At 45.1% G+C, this 22,575-nt stretch overlaps 5 protein-coding genes across 5 annotated transcripts; 1 reads left to right on the top strand and 4 right to left on the bottom strand.

Annotated features, from left to right (window-relative positions):
- Positions 1-2,415: 2,415 nt before the first annotated feature.
- On the top strand, positions 2,416-3,986 carry PADG_07387 (uncharacterized protein; the record flags this gene model as incomplete). Its single annotated transcript, XM_010764530.1, has 4 exons — positions 2,416-2,592; positions 2,660-3,041; positions 3,129-3,246; positions 3,356-3,986. 4 exons carry the CDS (start codon positions 2,416-2,418, stop codon positions 3,984-3,986), a joined length of 1,308 nt encoding a protein of 435 aa, XP_010762832.1.
- Positions 3,987-5,400: 1,414 nt separating this feature from the next.
- Positions 5,401-6,801, bottom strand: PADG_07386 (uncharacterized protein; the record flags this gene model as incomplete). The annotated part of the gene is made up of 5 exons (XM_010764405.1): positions 5,401-5,418; positions 5,497-6,000; positions 6,125-6,253; positions 6,354-6,610; positions 6,675-6,801. 5 exons carry the CDS (start codon positions 6,799-6,801, stop codon positions 5,401-5,403), a joined length of 1,035 nt encoding a protein of 344 aa, XP_010762707.1.
- Positions 6,802-13,070: 6,269 nt separating this feature from the next.
- PADG_07383 (uncharacterized protein) lies at positions 13,071-14,940 on the bottom strand (the record flags this gene model as incomplete). The annotated part of the gene is made up of 3 exons (XM_010764404.1): positions 13,071-13,366; positions 13,464-13,711; positions 14,078-14,940. 3 exons carry the CDS (start codon positions 14,938-14,940, stop codon positions 13,071-13,073), a joined length of 1,407 nt encoding a protein of 468 aa, XP_010762706.1.
- A 985-nt stretch (positions 14,941-15,925) lies between these two features.
- Positions 15,926-17,985, bottom strand: PADG_07382 (uncharacterized protein; the record flags this gene model as incomplete). The annotated part of the gene is made up of 4 exons (XM_010764403.1): positions 15,926-16,174; positions 16,259-16,934; positions 16,994-17,090; positions 17,139-17,985. The coding sequence occupies 4 exons, from the start codon at positions 17,983-17,985 to the stop codon at positions 15,926-15,928; spliced, it is 1,869 nt and encodes a 622-aa protein (XP_010762705.1).
- A 1,125-nt stretch (positions 17,986-19,110) lies between these two features.
- Positions 19,111-21,138, bottom strand: PADG_07381 (DNA-directed DNA polymerase eta; the record flags this gene model as incomplete). Its single annotated transcript, XM_010764529.1, has 1 exon — positions 19,111-21,138. One exon carries the CDS (start codon positions 21,136-21,138, stop codon positions 19,111-19,113), a length of 2,028 nt encoding a protein of 675 aa, XP_010762831.1.
- Positions 21,139-22,575: the final 1,437 nt, after the last annotated feature.

Here is a 22,575-nt window from a genome sequence, read left to right as displayed (position 1 = left end):
ATCGAGGAGAGTTATTCGAGGAAATGGCAGCTTAGAGAAATTCACTAGATACTCTGTAAAATACTCGGAGGACTTGAGAAAAGTATTTCTGTCAATATTTTTGTCGGAGCCAGCCAGGTTTTGTATCGACAAATAAACTTTTCGGGAAGAAATAAGCATAAAAGTAAGGTTTAGTGTTTTCTGGGAACAGTCGATGATCATCGCTGGTCACCATCTAAATAATCATAAGTGTACATATATTACTATGTAAATACAATCTCTATTCAACCCCACTTCAATAGATTAGATTAAAATCAGGATTAGGGGTTATAAGGATCTGAGAAATATGATAAGATCACTCCCGCATATAGAGATGTGTGTGGAATATGAGTGAGGTTTGACTAGTGTATTTAATGGAAGGAAGTGTTTTTGATAGTTACACCACGCCGAATGTTTTTCCGTCCCAGTTTTAAAACCATTGGTCGACTCTTTTAGATCCAACATTCAACTGTTCGCCCGCAATTCCAACTCAAACCCCTAAATGCATGCTTGACTTTCGCCAGCGCAGGTGGCTGAAACTCCACGCTTTTTACACACTTTTTTGTTTCTATCCTGGTGGCAACATTCCTTAAGAACTACAATTTTCTCTCGTGTAGTTAGTTAACTACGTGTTTGACATGGTTGTGAGGGGCAACGAACGCAGGATCAATGTTTATGAGAACCGCCTGCATGGAAATCCAGTTGATTTATAATTCTTTGATGGAATTCAATGACTTCATACTCCGAGGCTTCAGGGATAGACATGAGAGTCAATTTCTTTGACATTTCTTCCTTTTCAGAGTGGCGCTTGCAGAAGTATCTTAACATTCAAAGGTCTTAACTCGGAGCCCGCTCAGGCGAAACCTCAGAAGTTTCCGCCATCAAAAATAAACGGGCAAGGAGAATAACCCAGATCCAGTTTCAAATTCCATTAATCCGGGGAATAGTCAGTGCCAAGCCTCAGAATACTTTCATCATACGAATCCCGTCGCTACCCCGACGTCGAATGCCATGTTTTTTCAAGAGTTTCAATATATGTAAGTTTGAATTTGAAGGTTTTCTTCCACAACCATTATCGGGATGTTTCTTTGATAATATGTCGGCGAAAAGGCTTCGCAGAACTCCTCTAATCCAAGGTATACCAAGGTATAATAATGCCAATAGCAGAGACGAACCTGAACCTTTCTTTGCCTCAAGTTGCGTTGCGGGGTGCCACTCAGTCTAGTAGTGCTGACTCGGGGTCAGGATAGGGTATGATTTACACAGTCGTGGCTCATCGAAATGTGGATACTGTCGAAGATTTATATTCTCGATTCTCAATTAGCGCTATTACCATCCTGAAGCGGTGAATTAGCAGAAGCTAGAATTATTGAGTTGCAGCGAGCGGACTTACTGGGAAAAGAGCAACCCAGAATGCTTCTAGATAACTGGAGTGGATTCCAGTGTCCATGATGCTTCCTCGCGTACCGCTTCTTCATTAGTACATGAAATTCGGATCACCTAGTTCTAACCTCCATTCGAAACCTAAAGATAATGTTCTGCAGGCAACTAGTCGTCTCGAAGAATATCTAATCCCCTTCGTCGATCATATCTACCTCTCTCACGGGTTTGATGCGAGTTTTATCCGCTAGAATGCGGATAAGAAACTTTTGGTTTAACCTGTAGGTTGTTTATGTCTAGGTCCAAGAGAAATTTCCGCAAAGAAAGATAGTCGGCGAAACATACTTTGATCTCGTCAGTTTAGACAGGCTGGGGGGGGGGCCCTCTTTGCTTCATGGGTGGAGAAATGATGACCAACTTTGTTGTCGCCATCAACCAAACCACTTAACAGAAAACATTACGGCCATGGGTTCAACTGGCCTGAGCCAAGCAGACATGGTGGTCCCGTTTTGTCGTGTCCCGCCAAGAGTTCAAACAAGCAAGGGCATCTCTTTACCTTCAATAACGCAATGGTAAGCGCACTTCCACAGCCATTTCATGTTGCCAGGGTTTCTTCAGTCAACACCCGGGAGCAAGGCTACCCTTGGGGTGTTGGGTTCCCTTCTTCACCCATGGCAGAGAGGCGGAGAGAAAGACATGAAGGGTGAAAATAACCAACGGGCAGGACTGGTAATGAATGTTCAAATTATTCATTTCGGGTTGTTTATCAAGTCACCATACGCCAGACAACATGCCGACAACCAGTCTACAGCATTATGTTCTGCTTCCACTCGAGCCCGAAAATTGATTAACTATCACTAGAATCTGCTTTTTGTTGTCCCAGAGGTGCTTGAATTTATATATATACATATAGATATTTCTCTTTCCGCTGCTCCCCTACCGTTAGCCTCGCGTGGATGGCGTTTGGCAGACTCATAATTGATCATTTGACTTGAGGTAGAAGCGGCCTGCATTGCCATGGACAATCGGGGACCGCCCCCTCCAGATGGAGATGTTAATAAGGGTATTATGCTCAATGCAATAACGTGGTCTGAATGCGGTCTTGCGCTCGTTTTGGTCCTGGCAAGAATCTTCACCAAAACTCGACTAATGAATCGTTGGGGGTGGGATGATGCGTTTATGTGTCTCGCTATGGTATAAACTAATTTTCTCCCTTCCGGTCATGATGGGGAAGTTATGATATCTAACACTTGTCTTGCAGGTTTGCGCGCTGATAAACACAATTTTTGTAACTGTATGTGTCTATTATGGCACTGGCCGACATGTTTACTATTTAGACGAGCACCAAAAGTTTCAAGCGAACAAGTTCAACTGGATCTCTCAGGGTTTTCACGTCATGTCGACAAACTGGGGCAAGGTCTCCGTTGCGCTTTTCCTGCTTCGAATCGTCGATAGAGCGAAACAGACTAGATACATCTTCTTCACAGGCATGGTCATGCTGACATTGGTCAACTCTGTTTGCGTCTTCACTATTTACGGCCAATGTACTCCAACCTCAGCACTTTGGAAAGGAATTGGTCCAGGAAAGCCAGGGAAATGTTGGCATCCCCATGTTCAGAGGGACTATGCTTTTTTCCAGGGATGTATGTTGAGTGTCCTTTTTACATCAATTCCCTGGTAGCTAATGCCCTCAAAACGTGAAACTTACGATATCGATCAACTTTCTATAGCATTCTCCGCAGCGTCCGATTTAGTTCTCGCTCTATATCCTGTGTTCATTATCTGGAACCTCCAAATGACCCGAAAGCTGAAAGTAGGTTTGACATGTGTCCTCGCCTTGGGGGTTATGTGAGTACATTTTCATGCATTTATTTCTGCGTCATCTCCCAGTATATCATATGTGCTGCCTCGGTGCCACAATTCAAGGGGCTAATTGTGCAAAATAAAAATGCAACAGCGCCACGGCCGCTGCAGTGGTTAAAACAATATTCCTAGCCGAACTCGCCGCCCGCGAAGACTACACTTTCGAAACGATAAACCTAACAACGTGGATCTCAACAGAGCAATATCTAATTATTATCGCTGCCTGCATCCCGACCCTGGGGCCCCTTTTCACCGCCGCTTCTGGGCGCAAACCCATAGGGAAAAGCAGCGGTTATACACCCGGCTACAAACCCTCCAGCTTTAACAGACGCTACGTACACCACGGGTCGAACGGCAGAGGTGCGAATGGTGCTGGTTACAGAAAGCGTAGAGGAGATGACTTGCTCACGTACACCATGGATGAATTGACGACGACAACAGATCTCTGGACGCGGTCATCTCCTAATGGCCGGAAGAGCGATGGCGAGAGTGAAGAGGCTATTATTAAACCTCACGACGATGAAACTATGGATGGTGATGGAAGTCGTGGTATTAGTCGTCGTGGTGATGGAGGCGGGCAACAACAGAACACTGAGGGGATTGTAAAGACGATGGAGGTGCATGTCAAATCTGACCGTCCGCGGGATATGAAGAGGGATGCGCCGCATGCGATTACTCGGGAGAATAAAGGGTTTTCACCGTGGGAACCTAGGGGGCCTGCATGATTTTCTGTGGCATTCGGCAGCAATGTATGTACTATTGTTTTACTTTTCGTTGGATGTATATGTGCACGACGCCATGGTGGCTTCTAGCATAATAACTGGGGTTTAGACTAGGTTCCTATGCGTCTTTCCTTTCCTATTCGCATTCTTTTGCCTTCTGAGGCCGAGAAAGAAGGGGAAAAGGGATACCCTGGGATATAATTTTGTATAGCTGATAACATTTGTCCGGTATTGTGTTAAAAAGAGGGTCTCTATTACCCCTATTCAGACTACATTTGCTTTAACTCGAAAACCTTGTTCGGCATATCGTTTGATAATTATTCACATTCAGCATCCTTCATCTTCTCTAGGTACCATGTCAAAAAGCATGACGAAGAAACCAGTGAGACAATAAAAAGGAGGGTTAAAATCCCTGATATGAGAGGCACATGCTCTCAATGGAAAATTAGAGCACATAGTCATCCTCCCCCGCCCCAAGGGGGGGGGCTTTTAAGAGAGAATGGGGGGATATTTTTCAGCTGACAAAACTGTGGAGAGAAGAGACAAGGGAACTCTAGGGCAGTATCATTTTAAGCACGATCGTATCAATCTGGACAGTTATGTTAGACATCGAGTGGTGCGACTTGATCGTATTGTAAGTGCTCACACCACGGGCCCTTTTCATATCTAGCTTTGTAGAAAGAAAATAGATTTGTCCTATCAAACACGCCATTCAACGGGGAAACAAACCCCCTTTGTTGTATTGGCTTAGAAGGAAAGAAGATTTTAGATTGACCTGGGGCAATATACTATATAAAAGCAACTGCTTGAACACGGAAGGGAAGAAATGTATATAATACAATATTTTGTATGGTTACGCGCTTGATTATTTTTAATGCGTAAAAGAAGTTGCCAGAAGCAATCAGAAATGAAAGTAGAAGTCAACACAGAAGACCGTCCCGTCCCACCGATGCCATGCTCCTTGGATACTCAAACCCATTCCATAAAACGAAAAGATTGTAATAACAATTGGAAAAAGAAACGCCCACCCACGAGCCCCATTTTGTTTTGGGATGAATTATGAAATAGCGAAAGCGTTTGAAGAGAAATAAGGAGAAAAGGAATTTATGTAACTTGTTTTGAAGGAAATTCGTTCAGCTTCACCGGAAAAGAAACATATGCTTGCACCGCGGCATAGTCACTTCAGACCAGGTTTCAAGTTGAAACACTCAGATTTTGGTTTTCAGGCGTTGAGCCCGTAGCAAGTGGTAAGAAAAGGAAGCAAGGTATGATTGTGTAATGACATCGAAACGCAAATAAATGAAAAGGGTATCATGAACAAAGTAGTTTGACGCTTCATAATGCGACATAAAAAATATATGCAACTCTGTGACTGTGGAAGAGGGAAATAGTGGTAGAAATTAACAATCAGACTTGCTTAATCCGGGTTGGTTAGCTGTACGTGAATAGTTAGGATGGCAATGCTGGAATATTATAAGTTGCTGTAAGAATGGTAACAGTAAGAGTCACTTACTCTCAAAACGGGCCTCGAATAATCCTGATTGTCTTGCAAAGAAATATTGCTCTGCCGATTTCCATTCGAATAGATAGCCACGTCATTTGTCATGCGACTATCCGTAAAGGCCGGTACACTTAGGCGACTTCGGTCGTTCGAACCCACTCCACCGTTCATTGGTTTGATGCCTCTGTGGTTGTAAGCCATGGCTGGAGTCTGGAGCGTCGTCTGGAAACTTGGAGACGGCACGGAGCGCTCAAATGGGTCCATATCATCATTCATATTTTTTTCCTGGCGTCGACGGATACAGAAAACCCATAGCATCATTGAGATGATAAGGCCAACAGCTAGTAAAGTTCCTATAACAATGCCGGCTATCGCACCACCACTTAATGAAGAAACTTCTCTGGGTACGGCGGTTTGGCTTGCGTCAGGGGAAATTGTCTGAGTAACAACGGGTCCAAGTACGGTTTGAATAGGTTTATTTGCGCCGGATGTTGAAGCTGATGAGGTGGTTCGACTCTTTAAATGGAATAAGATTAGCACAAAAATTGAACTTAGATATACCAAAGTAAACTAAGATGACTAAACAAAGCGCAAAGGTTCAGAAAATATAGCCAATTCAAAAAGAGGTATGTTTTCGTACAGAGGATGAGATGACCCCGCTCTGCGAATTAGTGACAGTCACGGTAATTGCAGATTGAGAATTGGCCTGTGTAATTGTCAAAAAGGATGAATACGTATCCAGCTTTGTCGAAGGTTCAGGGCCAAAGTGCTCATTGTTGAGAGCTTGATGCCAGGAAAGGGATAGGGAAATTTGGGGTGAAAAGTGTAGTTGCACTAGTCCGGAATCCAAGAGAAGGAATAGTACTAACCGACTGCAATGTTTGACTTGTCTGGCCTACGGTTTTAGACGGTTTCTTGAGCAATATATAAGCGAAAAGATCTTTTGAAGAATTTCCGCACTTGTCTGATGGGTACCCAGGACATGATTCGTTGCAATCGTCAATTGAGGTTGTTCCGCCCGGTACGGCATTAGAACACCAGCACGATCTGCCCTGCAGGATTGCAACCGCGTATCCCTTGGAGCAAGTATCACGACAGGCCCCATTTGATTGAAAAGTGCTGAATACTGGTTGGATCAAATCAGCACTTCATTGTCCATCAGCCGGAGAGGAACGAGGTGTAATACGTACTGGATTCGAAGCCCGCTCCAGTGTTTGTAGACGAGCAATAGTCTAACGACAGCGCAACAGCCGAAAGAAAGACGTGGGGGAGGGCGAGTATATAAAAAGCGAATGTGAAACGAGAGGCCTGGGCCATGGCGTTCTCGTAGTCTGTTAAATGGTGGACGGCCTTCCTCGTTCTGTAAGAAATAGTTCTTCTGGAGCGACAGCACAAATGTCAGTTCTGGATTGATAGGCCTATAAGGGGTTTGAGCAGCATGAATTGAGCTCCGGTGGGCGTTGATTGGGAAACGGAATTGAGAACGGAGTAATAATAACAACAGTAAAAAAGGGGCAACAGAACCAAAGAAGGGGGAATCCAGTCCACCGAGGACAGAGTGTCAAAGGAATGAAAGGATACAAGATGAATGAAGATGAGACAAAAATCATGGACAATAGAGTACCTAATAGGTATCTATTAAAATTGAGCGGACAATAACAATGCAGTATGGTGCTTAGTCGTCATGTCATAGAATTGGAGATATCAAGGATGCAGAGAACAGGTTCTCTCAAGAGTCCTGACTTTTTCACACCCATCACCATACCATGTTCAGACACAGAGCCAGACAACAAAACCTGAGCAAATGGGTATAGCCAGGCAGAGAAAGCTTGGATTGAAGAAGACATATACGTACCGTTCTAAGGTCCCTGGTTTGAACCTTGTCTAACTTCCTTGGTAATAATACCTGAAACCCGAGTCTAGCCCTGCTGCGGTCCCTCACGGAGGACAGCAAGACATTGATTGACGGCAGGCAGAGGGCAGCTGTTACATCAACGGAGGAAGCGCATTGTCGACTTGAAGGTCAAGATCTTAGGCGACACAACTCGAGAGCAATTGGTCTGAGGGAGTGACTGGAGACAAAAGACAAGCACCGATGTTAAATTAAAGGAGGGCTAGACACCAAAGATGGGGAAATGCAGAGCTGACTAGGACGCACAACGACCCCGAGCAGAAGAACTAGAACAAGAGGGAAGACGGGAAAAAGAAAAGAGATGCGAGTTGAATGAGAGACAAGACACGAGGAATTGAGGGTTGGAGGTTGTGGAGACTCAGGAGGGAGAATTTTGGGAGAGTGAGGAACACAACAACCGCCTGCAGCAACACCCTGCAACCACGTAACCAACTTGCTCTTCGCTCAGTGCTCGAACTCGAACCTTCAGGCTTTTTATTAGAGGCCATTTGGGCCAAGGCTTCCGCCAAGCAGATCGATGCCCTCCTAAGATCCAGCGCTATGATTTCCTACCCCTTGGCTCCGCTAAAAAGCTGCCAAAGAGTCAACCAGCACCGCCAGAGAGTGTGCCCTCAAACACCCAGGGCAGGGCTCGGGGGGGGGGGGGGGGGGGGGGCTTGATGCTGGTAATTTTCTCCGCAGCCCCCATCCTGAGTTGGGCTAATCAGATGAACATCGTAATCGAGTCCAGCCAGGAGATAAAACCTTGCTCGAACATCCCACCCACCCCTTATCCTGTCCATTATGGAAGAAAAACTGAATTGGCAAAGCACAGGAGGAATGTTCGAAATTAATTCTTCCAACCACAAGTCTTAACAGTCGAGATCATATTATTCTACGGAAAGCAACGGTCATGGATTCGTTTTGCTCAACAATCGAATTATCAGCCACGGTCCGATTGGTCGTAGCCCAAGCAGGAGTCCAACGACCGCATCTTGTGAATATGCTGGCTGCCACGTTTGATGGCATCATTAGATCAATTATCTAATCCATGGAATTCTTTAAACTATCCCCTCTCTCCAGACAGAGGATAACCTCCAACCTTCCGGGTCCAGGAACCTTACAGGCATTGTTAACTCGGCAAATATCAAACATTATTGCAAAATACAGTTACAGCAACATTGCCGCGAAAAATCTTCCGTCCTCTCATACGTCAGAATCCGGCTCGTGTTGATCGTCTCGGGTTAGCTTTCTCCCAAGCAGTATTCGATAGTGTGAGAGTGATTTGGCTAAAGTTTGCCACTGGCCTATGGCAGAATAGCATGATCCTACCGAGGTAATGTCGGGCTCCAGGGTATCATTATTTTGATTGGAAGCTCTGGAGTACAAATTTCTGTCCCTTGTTTCATACGGGATTATTAGCGAAGTTTCGATCGTCGATTTCCCAATGATTGGGCGGACATGTCACCGATACACTGCATTGTGATGAGAGTCATGAATTTGAGGGCCTAGGGGTGCTATAGAGTCGGCATGTGCACTGTACATCCTGAGAGATGTGCAAACCCTTTGGCTGGAAAATACCTTAAAGAGTAAATATTCACGTCAGCAGCTACTTAGTTACCTCAGAGTAAAATATTTTTGGAGGCTGCCTGAAAGACTCCAATTGAGTTTTCAACGAGGTGGTTTAACCGTAAACTCTCCTACCTCCACTTCCTGTTGATTCGGGAAAGCAACCCAGAAGAAAAGAACTGAAAATCATAATGGAGAGGAGCAAGATTCAAAAACCTCTTGAACCGTTCCATTTCACTATTCTGGTTGCTCTGCACATGCTAGTGAATATCAGTCCATGGCTACCATCTCCTTGAACGTCAACAGGAAGCATTGAAAAGAAAGGTATTGCCCGTGCCGTAGTACCGACAGCGGAGTTTAAACAGATAAACTACGGGCTACCCTAATCACGTGCCTCCCTATAGAATTTTGATGCCGTTAGTTCAACAACTATGCCATCATTCCATCATCGATGAACACCACTCGCTTTTCATATATTGAAGTGTTCCAAGCCAGGAATCTAATATCATTCTACTGCGAGCCAATCTCTTGCTACAAAATGCGGGATACATAGCAAACCTTCATCCTTCCGACAGCAGTTGGAAAAGTGTCCCCGCATACACCGTTCCCGATCTCCGCATCTGATTATCTGCAGGCCTAGGAAAGCGGCCATCGTGCATAAATTATGAACAGCCCAGAATGACCTGACCGTTGTTAGCCCAACCCTGTCGCCGCTAGCTACATGCGGAGCAGAGACTCGACTCCACATAACGACCATACACAACCGACACACCATCTGAGGTTCAAACAGATCAACTTTCATTGGCTCATGGTTCGGACTGCTCTGGTCACCACAGGCCACGGCTTCAAATATCCTCTACGTCACTCTCCGATTTTCTCAACCTGAAACCAGGAAACGCAAAAACCCATCACTGAAGCAAGAGAAACTACTAGCAGAGTTAGGCTTGTCATACCCTCCATATATCAAAGCGCAACGGTCCCATTTTTCTTTTCTTTTCTTTTTTTTTTTTTTTTTTCTTGTCAAACCTTTCCCCCTCATTTATTTCAAAGTTTCCTGTCTTCCTCTCTAGTGTGTATCCCCTCCTCGCGACACAACTGTATGGAGGCGACTGGACGGAAAAAAACTCTTATTCTATCCACTTATATAGACAATTTGGGGTTTTGTTTTTTTTTTTTTTTTTTCATATCGGCATTTTCGGTCATATCTCGCTTGCCTTGCCAAGTCGTCTTCCCGGGGGAAAAAGAAGGATTTTTCAGGATATTAGATGCCCAAACCCAAGTTGCTAGCAGGAATTTGATCAGGAGGAGGGTGGCTTTTCGATGAGACAGAATGAGCAATCTTGCGAATATGAGACTGGGGTAAAAAGAGAAGCAAATGGACCCGGAGAGCGAAATCTTCTGAAGGCTGATGGATAAGCGCCGTTTTTGCATAAACCTTGGCTACGCGCCTTTAGAAAGAGCCAAACAAAACCTTGACTTTTGGTTGGGCATACGTGACGAAGCGCATCTATGGACGCACGCTATAGACGTTATGCGCGATGCTGGGTGGTTAACAAGTTCAGTAGCTTTCGTTATTCGATCCAAAGGCATTTCTTTACAATTTCCCGCTCTTCTTGCTCCACCATTGGGATCCGGTATTCATTTTTATCCCAGCTGCATGAAAGTATATCTATGAAGGCTACACCGCGCGTATATGAACCCATTTCCGTTCAGACAAGATTTTTAGAACCTTCGTCTATTTTTTCCTTAAGAAGCTTTATTTCCCCATTATTTTCAGCCTTCAAAGTGTGATATCCGTATAATTGCTACCAATCCCACCAAAACTGGGGGAAAATAAATAAATATAAACAAAAATATAAATATAAATAAGGTTCACTAGCATCTTACTCGTAATATATGCTTTCCCGAGCGGTCGCATCATCGCAATGGCAATTGATAACTAAGAGTCTCCCCTTTGCTGCCACGTACGGAGTCTGCACATACGCACATACCGTCTTCCTTACCACGCATTCACAAACATCTATCATGCAGAGAGGAAGTGCCCATCAAAAATGATGTGACATGTTGAGGACACGGATTTTTTATTTTTATTTTTATATTTTTTATGGGCATCTACTTGGCAGTCAGAGGGAGAGAAAGATGCAAGAGATATAGCAAACTTTCAACTAGTGTGCGCTGGAACCGTCCACGGCCGATGAAGAGCAGAGGGCTATCTTCCTAGGTGTTTAATATATCCATCCAAAGTATCTAAGGGCTTTTACTTCAGTCTTGGCGTTTTTGGACTGCTGTAGAGCATCTGGCACTCCATCTCTCTGCTATGGCTGTGAATGACGTTGTGTGACGGTGACACTCGGAGGCGGAATGAGAGAAACTACAATAATGAAATGATACACGAAACTGGTTGGATTATTGACCAGACTAATATCCTTATCGAATCCCGACACAAAGGCTACACAGAAAATTTCGATAAAACATAGCTTCAATCGTCCTTCTCTGAATCGAATACAGCGGGCCTAAGAGTAACTACAGTACATACTAGTCATGCCGAATATAGCTCCCGCATTCCTGGAACCAGGTAATCGACCCGCGTATATAACAACAATATAGTCTGCAAGGGATAAAATTTTATGACAAAATGATGAGAACCAAATAGCAAGAATGAACTCACGTCATTTTTGTCTAGAACATCTCGGGAAACTTACCCAGCTTGAATCTATTTTAATGTTTAATTATGGAGAAGTTCATTGTTAAATTTACACCTCTCCAGCCCGCCTCCCGTCCTTGTAAACGTTTAAAATAAGACAGATCGGGGAAAACAGAAGAGCTCCACATGTTTTTAGAGGTGTCTGGATTCGTGACAACATGGAGCCAAGCATAACTCATGTTCCAGAACATTTTCCTCTCTTTGCTCTGCACAGAGCGGTTGACATATGCATATTGACGACGTACAGTACGTTGAGACCTCTGGGATCCCGCTGCTGCTCCGGAAGCTTTGCCCCCATTTCTCCCATGCCTCTAGATGGCCTGGCATCTAGGGATTCAAGAGGTATCTACGTCTGAATCTCAGCGTCAATAATGGATGTCTGCATAAGCAGTGGCAGTAGGCCACTTACCAGAACGAATTCTGGGATTAAATATCCTGGCCACGAAACGGGTATAGTTACTTCACTCACAGGGATTGGCGAATGAAGCCCTGTATAATATCTTAACCCATTAATTTCATATAGCTGCACTAAATCTGCAGAAACAAGGAAATCAAATTTCAGTCATAGCTTTTTATTATTATTATTTTATTTTTTTTTATTCCGTGTCTGGTCTAATTGGACAATAGTTAACTAATCCATGGTTGACGTGCATGTCCCTCAAAACAGCATTATAAAAAGTTGGCAGATAACTAATTGAAGTGTCTTAGATCAGGAGCTACGCGGCGAAAAGAATCAAAGCAAGAAGCAACCCCAAAAGATGATAAGTTTGGTATTCATTCTTTAAACTAAAAGTCATTCCAAATACCGGGGTTTGCCGAGGAGCTCAGAAGGTGAAGGTGTTTTGTATGCCATTGGTTACCTAGCAAATAAAGTGTACTCGTTGATGATGGGCCATGGTATCTTAAACGTGCTACAGCGGTATAGGTGAGATAAATTATTTTTCCAATATATATAGAATTTTATTCTATAATTATCCGTTATATGGTAAACGCTGCGTGGTTGCATCTGGAAGAATACTAAATATTATATAACACTGAAAGAGGATAGCCAGCAAAGTCATGCAAACTTCCTAGTTTTGGGCTCCATGCTGACCACAGATGAATACTCGTCTTTTGGACTTAATAGACATGCTTCGCAACTCAAACCTCATACAGACACCTGCCTCTAAAAGGGCGAGATACTCAAAACGAGAGATATCTCGGGGTCAGATTTGGTCTTTTGCCAACTCTTCCCAGATATAACTTACAATCCTGCTTTGGAGCAAAGCTCTAACAGGACAACTTTGTCGGCAACATGGGCATTTAGGAATCGAACCTTTTTCACAGGACGGAGATAACCAGCCTTTGCATGAATTTCTCAATGCCGAGAAGATGGAAGAAGAAACGGGCCATCACTGCATACCAAAACGGGACAGAATAAACTTATTCCTCCTTTTTACCCACCGTTCCGCCCTTCTTCAGGCCAAAGAACGAAACAACTACCACAAATGCCGTGGCTACGAAGATCGTCCAGAAAGACGCGCGGTATCCTTTCATGAGCGCTGCCCGATATTCAAGTATACCAGAATGCTCGGTGACAGAGGCGGCGATTGAAGCCGTTACAGCCAGACCAACAGAGTTGCCGAATTGAGCAACTTCATTGAAGACGCCGCCAGCAAGGGATTGGATTTCAGCTGGGAATGCATCTGAAATCACAAGGTTGGATATAGTGAAGAGAACTGAGATTTGCATTAAACAACAGGGTTAGGAAGCTTCTCATAACGGTGCTTTGAACGAGGATAATCTATACAGTGAGAGCATTGGTAGGCGTCTTACCGTCGGGATTTACGGGGGAGAGAAACAAAGCCCAGAATGGGCGGAACCAATAGTTTTCTTTCACTTCAACCGTGGCCATCAGAATGGGGGCAATCATGGTTGCTAGGGCAGAGACGACGGCGAGAGTTCGCACTTTAACCCGGGAGATGAGGTAGGCCGTAGCAATGTTGGCTGATACGCCCATGATAACGTGGGCAAGAAAGCGGAGCGAGCTTTGTAGAGCAGAAAGCTCTTCGACTTGTTGGAAGCTGTGAACCTATCAGTTACGTTTATATTATGTCAAAATGTTGCTTCCTATTTTTTCTCTGGTCTCGCAAAGCGGAATAGGACATAATTCATCTCAGAGAATTAGCACATGGGACTCATACTAGAGGGTAATGAAATACTCAATTCCATTCATTGAAGCCCAGCAAAAGAAGACAGACACACATATGGAGGTGAAAGAAGCCCTCTTCCATAGTCTGTTCGGGATCAGCGCGGGCTTTCCTCTCTTAACTTGATAATGCATCCAGCAGGGAAAGGCAGCAAGCAGGGTGCATGATACAACGAGCAGAGCAATATTCTGTGGATCACCGATCCTGTAGTACGAGGAGGTCGTCATAGCTAGGACATACAACAACACTCCAAGAGCACCGCTAATAATAACAGCACCAAGCCAGTCAATATCTTCCAGAAGACGGCGTGTCCACGGTTTCCTTGCATCCGAGTTCTTATGGATAGATGGCAATGACCAAATAGATACCAGAGAAAGACAGATGTTGATCAATGCCATCATATAATAGGCCCACCGCCAGCCAATGGTGTCCGTGAATATTCCTCCCAACACCAGACCAACAGCATATCCAAGAGGCTGACCCATCCCATTCATTGCAAATGCAAAGTTGCGCCAGGAGCCCTTGGGGAAAGTGTTGGTAATGAGGCTAACTGCCGTCGGCAGACACATGGATATCGCAGCACCGGCGAAAGTGCGAAAGATAATGATCTGAATACCCGTCTTCGCCACGCCAATTGCGACAGTGAAAATGACGAAGAGAAAGCTGCCCACTACCCACATCAATTTTGCCCCAACCACATCTGCAATGGCTCCAAATATAATGAGGAGGCACCCAGCAGCAAGGGCATAGACAGCTGCCGGCCAGAGGATCAGTGCTTGGGGTATCCCAACATCTTTGGCGATTCGAGGCAGGGCAGCTATGAGAATACCTGAGCCCATAGTGTTCAGGAAGCTCACACAAGCCAAAGTGATAATGACTGCCACAGCTTTTGGCTTAGACACATTGAGATCCGTCGGCATCATTGCTGGCTGTGATCCATCTTCGGGAGAGAAGAGGGAACCGGGAAGGTCATTTGTGGCTTGAGAGATTGCCCTTCCTCGCTCGTCAATAGTCTCCCGGGCTTTTGGAAGGGATGAAGGTCCTGGTGCTGATAGAAGAGAGAGCCCGATCATCGATGTAGTTGTATGCTTTCCAACTGCCATGGCGGCGGTGTCTGCAACAAGAATAAGAGCAGAACTTCGGATTCAAACGCAGCAGAAGAGAGGAGAAAATAAGTAATCTATCCGATCAAGTTGGATAAGAGAAAACTCCATTTTACGGCTGAATCCCCCCTTCCCCCCCCCCCTCCCCTTGTCAGCAAGATAGTCAGCGAAACTAATATTGAGCAGTTCACGCGAGAGACTTGCAGCTTATTTAGTTGAAAAGGATTATCCATCATTCACGCTACTTCTTAGTTCACCTTCAGGCATACAATCATCTCCACCCATCCAGAACAACTCCCACAGATGATATCTGATCCCTGTTCATTGATTTTCTTTATTTTTTTTTCGGTATTTAGATAGTTATCTCACTTGAGAAGAGCTGGCGCGTTTCGAATAGAAACAATCGCTGATCTTCGATGAATCAAGAGTTAACTAGGCAGCATAAGGCGTTGGAAGGAAAATCTTTAAACTCATTGGCCGACTACAAAGTCAAATTGACGAAACACATTTTTCCGCAGTATAGAGATAAATCCTGGTAGAATTGTTGATGAGATATTGAAGTGGTCTGAACTCTGTAACGTTATCAAGTAGAAATTTCTATATAGTTCCACCAAACTAGATATTCTTATTTAGCCTCCAGCGCCGCATAAAAGTTAAAACTGTCAACCCTATCATTAATAAGTAGAAAAATTCCTTCAGAAAATGCAAAACACAAACATAATAGAGAATTAATCAAAAATGTCCTCGAGGTCATAATGCAGATGGGTTATCCGGGATTGGGAAATGTCATGTATATCACATTGCATGTAATAATACCAGAGAAGTGAAATGAAAAAACCAGAATAGACATAAGGGGAAATAAAACCCAGCTGCAAAAACATAAGAAATGTAGACATTCTGGGCAAAAGAAAGCAAGGATGCTAATAGAGGGAGTAATAAAAACTACCCTTGCTCATTAAATTATCTAACCAAGCTTTGCCAACTCTCACCATCTCCGCACCCTCAGCGGAGGGAGAACCTTGTCCTCATTAACAAATATCTCATGTTCAATGATCCTTTCCTCCTCATATTCTGGCCTCTCAATCAGCAGAGTCTCAACCGGTGGCGCGGGGACTGGAAGAGGCAGGGGAGGAGGTGTCATGATCCATGCCCGTTCGCGTTCGATTTCTCGGACTCGCATGCGGCGCGCCTTACGGTAGTCTTCCGAGACGGCTACGAGGTGCTCGACGTCGTCCTGTGTTGATGGTTCTTAATTTGAAGAAAATAACGGAATGAAAATGGAAGCGGGAAAAGGGAGGGAGTGGGAATGGAATCCTACATATTTCAAATAGGCGAAAATATAATAAAAGTGTTGCGTTTCCTCGTAAGAATACCCAAGCCTTTCGATTGCTTCCTTGACAACGAGATCTTTGGTAATCTCCGTCCAAAGCCCGTCCTGTTTATCCTTCACTCCCACGTAACGTTTCCCTATCCGGCCGCCGTTTCGAACAGGACCTCTATCTGAGATATATTCATCCCCGTCCAGGAGGAACTTTGATCGACGAACGCCGTTATAACGCTGCCAAGTAATCTCCTGGCTGGCGCCGCCGACACCCTCCATCTCCACTCGTTTAGTCCCGGGTGGAACATCTATAATCGACCAATCTTTCGTTGCACCATTGTACGCTTCGCCAATATGACTGTTTTTGTTAGCAAGACGATTGTAGTATTCCGCTTCCTCGCGGATATTAGCAGCTTCTCGACGATCTTGGATGCCACTTTCCCGCTCGTGCATTACCACGAGATCATGATGCCGTGTTCTGTCCAGACCACGACCACTAGATGACCTATGTGAGACGATTCGTTCTGATTCATCTCTATCCTTGTAGTGACTGGGACTCGCCCGTCGTCGGGGTGGAGAAAGCGAATGAACGAATTTTGCTCCCTCCTTTCGACGACTAGATTCACGGTCGATGATGATTTGATTATCGTATCTACGACCGTTGCGTTCCCGCCTAACACAAAAGTCAGTATTAAATCCATAATACCAATATAAGTAGGTTTTCAAACATACGTCCTCCGAATTTCAATTTCATCATCAGCATGCCGTGAGCTTGTCTCTGAAGGAGGTGGGAGTGGATGAACAATCTCGTATCCTGAGAAACCGTTAACTTTCCATCATTATCTTACGACAAAGTAGATTATTTAGGTTTTCCCACCGTGATCAACATGTCGATGATGAGTAATTACATCCTGGTGAATAGGAGGGGCTCGAATAGGAGGCGGTTCAAGGGGACTATTGAAAGAAGACTCCGAAGAAGAAGAAGAAGACGAACTTTGTTCCCTTCTCCTAATGATAACTTCGTCTCTCTTAATCTCATCCTTCCCGCAACCAGGACTCCGTTCCCGCTCATCCCTGCGAACGATAATCTCCTCTCTATCTCCTCGTGCGTTTGGTCTTTCCCTCACATATGAACCCCCGAGATAATCGTGTTCACTCTCACCTCTTTTCCTTTCCCATTCCCGATCATATCTCTTGTCAGATTGCTTATCAGACCAAAAATCGCTCTCTCTCCTGACAACATGCTCATCTGTTTCAAAATTTACCACACGGCGTGATGGCTTAGATCGCTCCCTCCTCCTCACTAACAATTCATCACGCTTAACCTCTCTAGGTGGTAGCGCGGGAGAGAATTGTCTCTCTACTACTCTCGATCGTTGTAGATGGGATGGATAAATCCCAGCCCTGCCGCGTTCATGTTCATGTTCATGCTCGTACTCAAACTCATAATCATCATCTCTGACCTGTGGCCGCCTGGCCAGTGGACCAGCACTGGAGCTACGCCTGTGTGATTCTCGAAGGATTACTTCTGGCAAATGACGCCGTTCACGAATCCTCTCTATATCTCGAACATCAGGGGGATCAGGAGCGAGGGGCCGCCGACGGTGCTTACGTTTCTCGATGTCCTCCTCGAAGATATGATCGTATTTACTATGGCGGTCGCAGCGGTCGCGGTGGTAGGTATCCCTTTCGTAGAGGTCGGTCCCTGCAGCGCGACTTGGCATGATGGAAATGGGTAAATGTTGCTATCAATACTTTCAACAATGCCAGTAAGGACAAGGGCCAAAAAATGTAGTAAACAACCTCATTAACAATTGTGAAGCAATTTTCGAAATAATACCGATATTTTGAATTCAACAACAGAATGAAGTCAGGGATCCAGTGTACTAGTTGGAATCCTGTTTGGAATTTCTGAAAAAAGATGAAAATAGATCAACAAAATCAAGGGGGATATTGGAGCAGGCAACCACAGGGTAAAGCTGAAAACAGCACAACGGGGATGAATGAAAAGTGAACACGGCTATGAAAGGGGGGGGGGGGGGGGTGGAAGTAGATGAGAGGGAGAAGGGGTGTTAATTAATACTGGCATTCAATCTGTTTCGCATGAGTGTCCAAACCTTGCCAGGTCAAGTGAACGATGAGATGATGTCATTGCTTGGTGAATTAGTTTGTTATACAGTGGAGAAATTTCAAGGAGGTTGAAGAAACATCTGGAAAAATGTTAAGAGGCTTTTACTTAATTAATACCACAAATATAAATCACACGGGAGAGGGAAGCAAAAACCTTTATTTGGAAATCTACTATTTGTTAATCGAGTATCTCCCGTGCAAGTCGATTTAATGGGGAAGATGTAATATATTAACTACGTGGATAGCTGCCGTGAGTAGATCCATGGTTGCGTGTGGGGGTGTGCAAGAGAGTTAATGTCACGGTCGAGTGTTCAAGAAAACATTGGTAGAAATTTATCAATTCAACGTATTTGCAGAATGAATGGTGTGAATCTACGGAGCAAACAATCTCATCACTGCTATTCAAACGAGATGACACCAAAAAAATAAAAGTAAAAAAAAATAAGAAAAAAAAAAGAAAAATAAGAAAGAAACAAAAAAAGGGATTTATCCCCGGTAACGTCAAACCATAGTTGTCCATTCCGGCTCCCTTACCCCAGAAAACCGTTATTGACAGACAAGCAAACCGCCCAAAGAGCCAAAAGTTTGCTGGATGTAGCTCCACGCAGTTTTCCCAAGTAAAGCAGCTGATGAAAATAAAAAGTAAAACAACCAAGTCCAACCTCCCAATAAATAGGATAAAATTGTTAAAACAGAAAATATAAAGAGTGATAAAGCCTTCAAAACGCGAGTCGACTTTGTCGCTTATCGGTCTTCCCGCGACCGCGACCGCGACCTCTGCTCCTCAAATTACCTCTCTGCCGTAAGGTGGGGGGAATAGTTGTCGAATGGTGCAGTCTGTCCTGCTCATCTAAATCCTTGGCGAAATGCCAGTCTTCATGCTCGATTTTGTCGTATTCCATTATCGTCTTGCCGCAACGGGTGCAGGGGAAAGATAATTCCTGTAAATCAACAGTGGTCCAGTCGTTGTGTTGTGTGACGATGGCGTTTCCGTTCAGTGGAGGTGTAGCTGCTGTTGTAGATGTAAGATGCGAAGGATGATGAAGGTCAGGTTCTTGGAGGAAGAGAGATTCTTCTTCGTCTTCATTTGCACGGTCAGAGGATCGGGTGCTAAGGTCATCGTTGACGTGATCATCTTCATCACGATCATTATCCGACACTTTTCTCCTCTTATGTGGTTCAGAGCCATGCATGAATCCCCGTTGGACACTACCACCACTCTGCTCTTGTTGCTGTATGGCAGCAGCTGCCGTTTTCGCGCCGCCATCCCCGCGACCAAAAAAGGAATCCAAGCTTCGATTGCCCGTAAGCCCATCTTCAAATCCGCTGACGTTTAGGGACAAATTCGCACACGGCCAAATATTGCCCTCATTCACAACCTGGGCCAGCAGCGTCTTAGCAAGATCAAACAACATCGTATCGCTCATCGGTCTCCCCGGCGGAATCGGAATCTGACGAGACCTCGTCTGCCCCTTGGTCCGATGGTGTATAGTGACAACCTTGGGACGACGTTTATTTTCCAAAACCCCTTCTTCCAACAGCCTGCCATAAATATCCGCGACAAAAATTCGTAGCCACTTCTCTGCCTGTCCCGATGACTTGATACCTGGCCGAAATGACTTGGTTGAGAGCATGGACTTAATTTTCGTCCGCATACTAACCTCACTATACTCATAACCTCTGATAATCTCATATAGCCATGTGCCCGTATCATCACCTAGTTTTAACTTCAATTGCTCGATGGGGATTCTTAAGAGATCGCCAACCTCCTCCGTGCCAAAGGTAGCGGACACCTGTTTCCCCAGCTTCCCCCCCAGCATCCTAATCTGCGTAAACCGAAATCCACTCAGAAAGTGCTGAATAGCTCTATTGCGCACAATAGTCTGCTTGTTCGGTTTATTGCACGAGCTTCCCAATTTTGCCATCATCTTATTTCTCGCAATCGCAGCTGAGCAGGTATATTTCAACCTCTCCCAGATGGCCGCACGCACAGAGCGGACGATATCCGCTCCCACAAGCATACACATATCATCCCAGTCAGGGTCATCTTCCTCCGCCTCACCAACATCCAAATCAACCAACATATCCTCTTTACCCCATTCCAACACCGTAGTCGGAAGACCAGGTAACCTCTCATTCACATCGAGCTCCACCTCCCCCTCCCGCAGCATGGGATACCACTCCAACAACGTCTCATACACCAACGCCGACAAATCAACAAAAACTTCATCGATCCCTGCCTTCTCAACCCTCACCAGCTGCTCCATTCCCGGCCCCTTGGCAGCACCCTCAACACCTACATCCCTTATGACCTCCTCCGCCCGCTCCGTCAGAACCGTCTTGATAACCTCCAGAATCTTCCTACTTTCCATCCGATACGGTTCCAACGATACCTTATCTGTTGCTATGCACTCCGCCGCATCATCCCTATATTTCCACTGTTCACCCTCCCCTTCCCGAAACGTCGCGACGTGCTGCGTGATGAGCTGCGGACAGCGCTTGCGCGCCTCTGCCGCCGTCAGCATGCGTGTGATGTTGAACGCGCGCGCGGGATAGTTGACTGCGATGAGGGATTCCCATTGCTGGACGGCCAGTGGTTGGGTGAGCGGCGTGTTAAGGCGGACCATTTCGCATTGCGCGTAGAAGGCGTCCAGGTCAATGTGGGCGACTACGCGGAGCGGAGTGCGTGGGGAGTTGGAGCGAAGAAGGGTCAGGTGGCGCCGGGTGAAATGGGAGGGTAGGGACATCGTGGGTGCGATGGTGGGTGGAGGATGCAGATGGGGTTGCTGGGCGGGGTGATGGGAGGGGTAGGCATCATGAGGGACAGATATTGCCTTCGTGATGTTTTATAGCCTCTATTTTACTTCTGGGAAATCTCTTCTGAATTGTGTGAGAGGAGCTACCATGTGTAGTTAAAAGTGTGAAGTGTGCGTGCTTCTGTTGATGCGATGAGGCGTGACTAAGTGGCAGTTTGTGAGGGTGAACTTTTTCCCGCGCCGGTTAAATATTTATTGACCGTCATTCAATAGTTATGCCTAACTTCTCGGTCAACATGTTTAATGTCAAAACATCCCTTCAGTATTTCACCTGAGATGGCCTTTGCCTGATTTATCCCAATAAAAAATCGATATTCTGCTTTTCAATTAATCAGGGAAAGTCAGATAACTTCAAGATCCTAATACCTTTAAGGCAGCTCATACAAAAGCGGGGTTAGAAAAGTGGCATGTTTCTTTGCCCCTCATCCCCCACGGAACACCCCTTAAGCTACAGATAATTGTGGACATTCAACTAACTCAGTAGATACCAGGTAGCTCTCGCGCCTAAAGTCGATTTGGATCCGCAGCGGGATCAAAACATCGTCTGCTGGTGGATGTAGACTAGCCAAAACAGTCCGCTCTCCCTGTGACTCCATGAGACTGTAGATGGCTGGCTCCTCGTTTACCTAAATGAAAATCCCTAATACACATACGGAAGAAACTAAAAAGGACAGTTAATCCATTGTTAATTCAAAGGAGACCGGGTACCAGTTAACTACCTGATAAGTCCACCAAGTGAGCTATGGTTAAAATCATGAGGTCAAACCCAACAATCAATCACATCTTATCCTCTTCCCATAATCCTCCACTGTGAGCGGTATGAAGCATCAGCGGGGGGAAAGGAAAGGAATAACATCAATCATAAAGACGCACCTGGCGTGCAAACCTACTTGGGCGGCAATGTTCCAATATTCAACGATGCATAAGAGCAAGGGGAAAGAGAAAGATATTAGTTAAAATATCTATTAGCAGCAGAGATTGCTCGACCCTGTGTGGAAGGACATGCAGTTGCAGCACTCTCCACCTCGATCTTGTTTAGCAAACCTGATATATGCCTCTTCGCTCATCTTTGGCATGAAATATATCAGCTTCGATCGGCAAAGCAACCGACCATGAAAGGAAGACATGTAGGAAAACAAGGAGTGGTTTTTGAAAGACGAGGGATCCAAGGAGAAGGCAAAAATGGCAGCGTACTAGTTGGTGCTGCTCCAGTTTGAACACTCAATATAGGCAAGGCGGATCGTTTGGTGAGTGTTGTCTCGTTATTTTTATCTATTGCTCAGTTGTATAGGGATGAAATGACGAATGGTTGGCAAGGATGGTTAACAGGGCTTGGTGATCTTTGCAGATTCTTCAAGCAATTTTATT

The sequence above is a fragment of the Paracoccidioides brasiliensis genome, assembly GCF_000150735.1.
Source record: "Paracoccidioides brasiliensis Pb18 unplaced genomic scaffold supercont2.11, whole genome shotgun sequence".
Lineage (NCBI taxonomy): Eukaryota > Fungi > Ascomycota > Eurotiomycetes > Onygenales > Ajellomycetaceae > Paracoccidioides > Paracoccidioides brasiliensis.
This window is presented reverse-complemented; position numbering and strand designations above follow the sequence as displayed.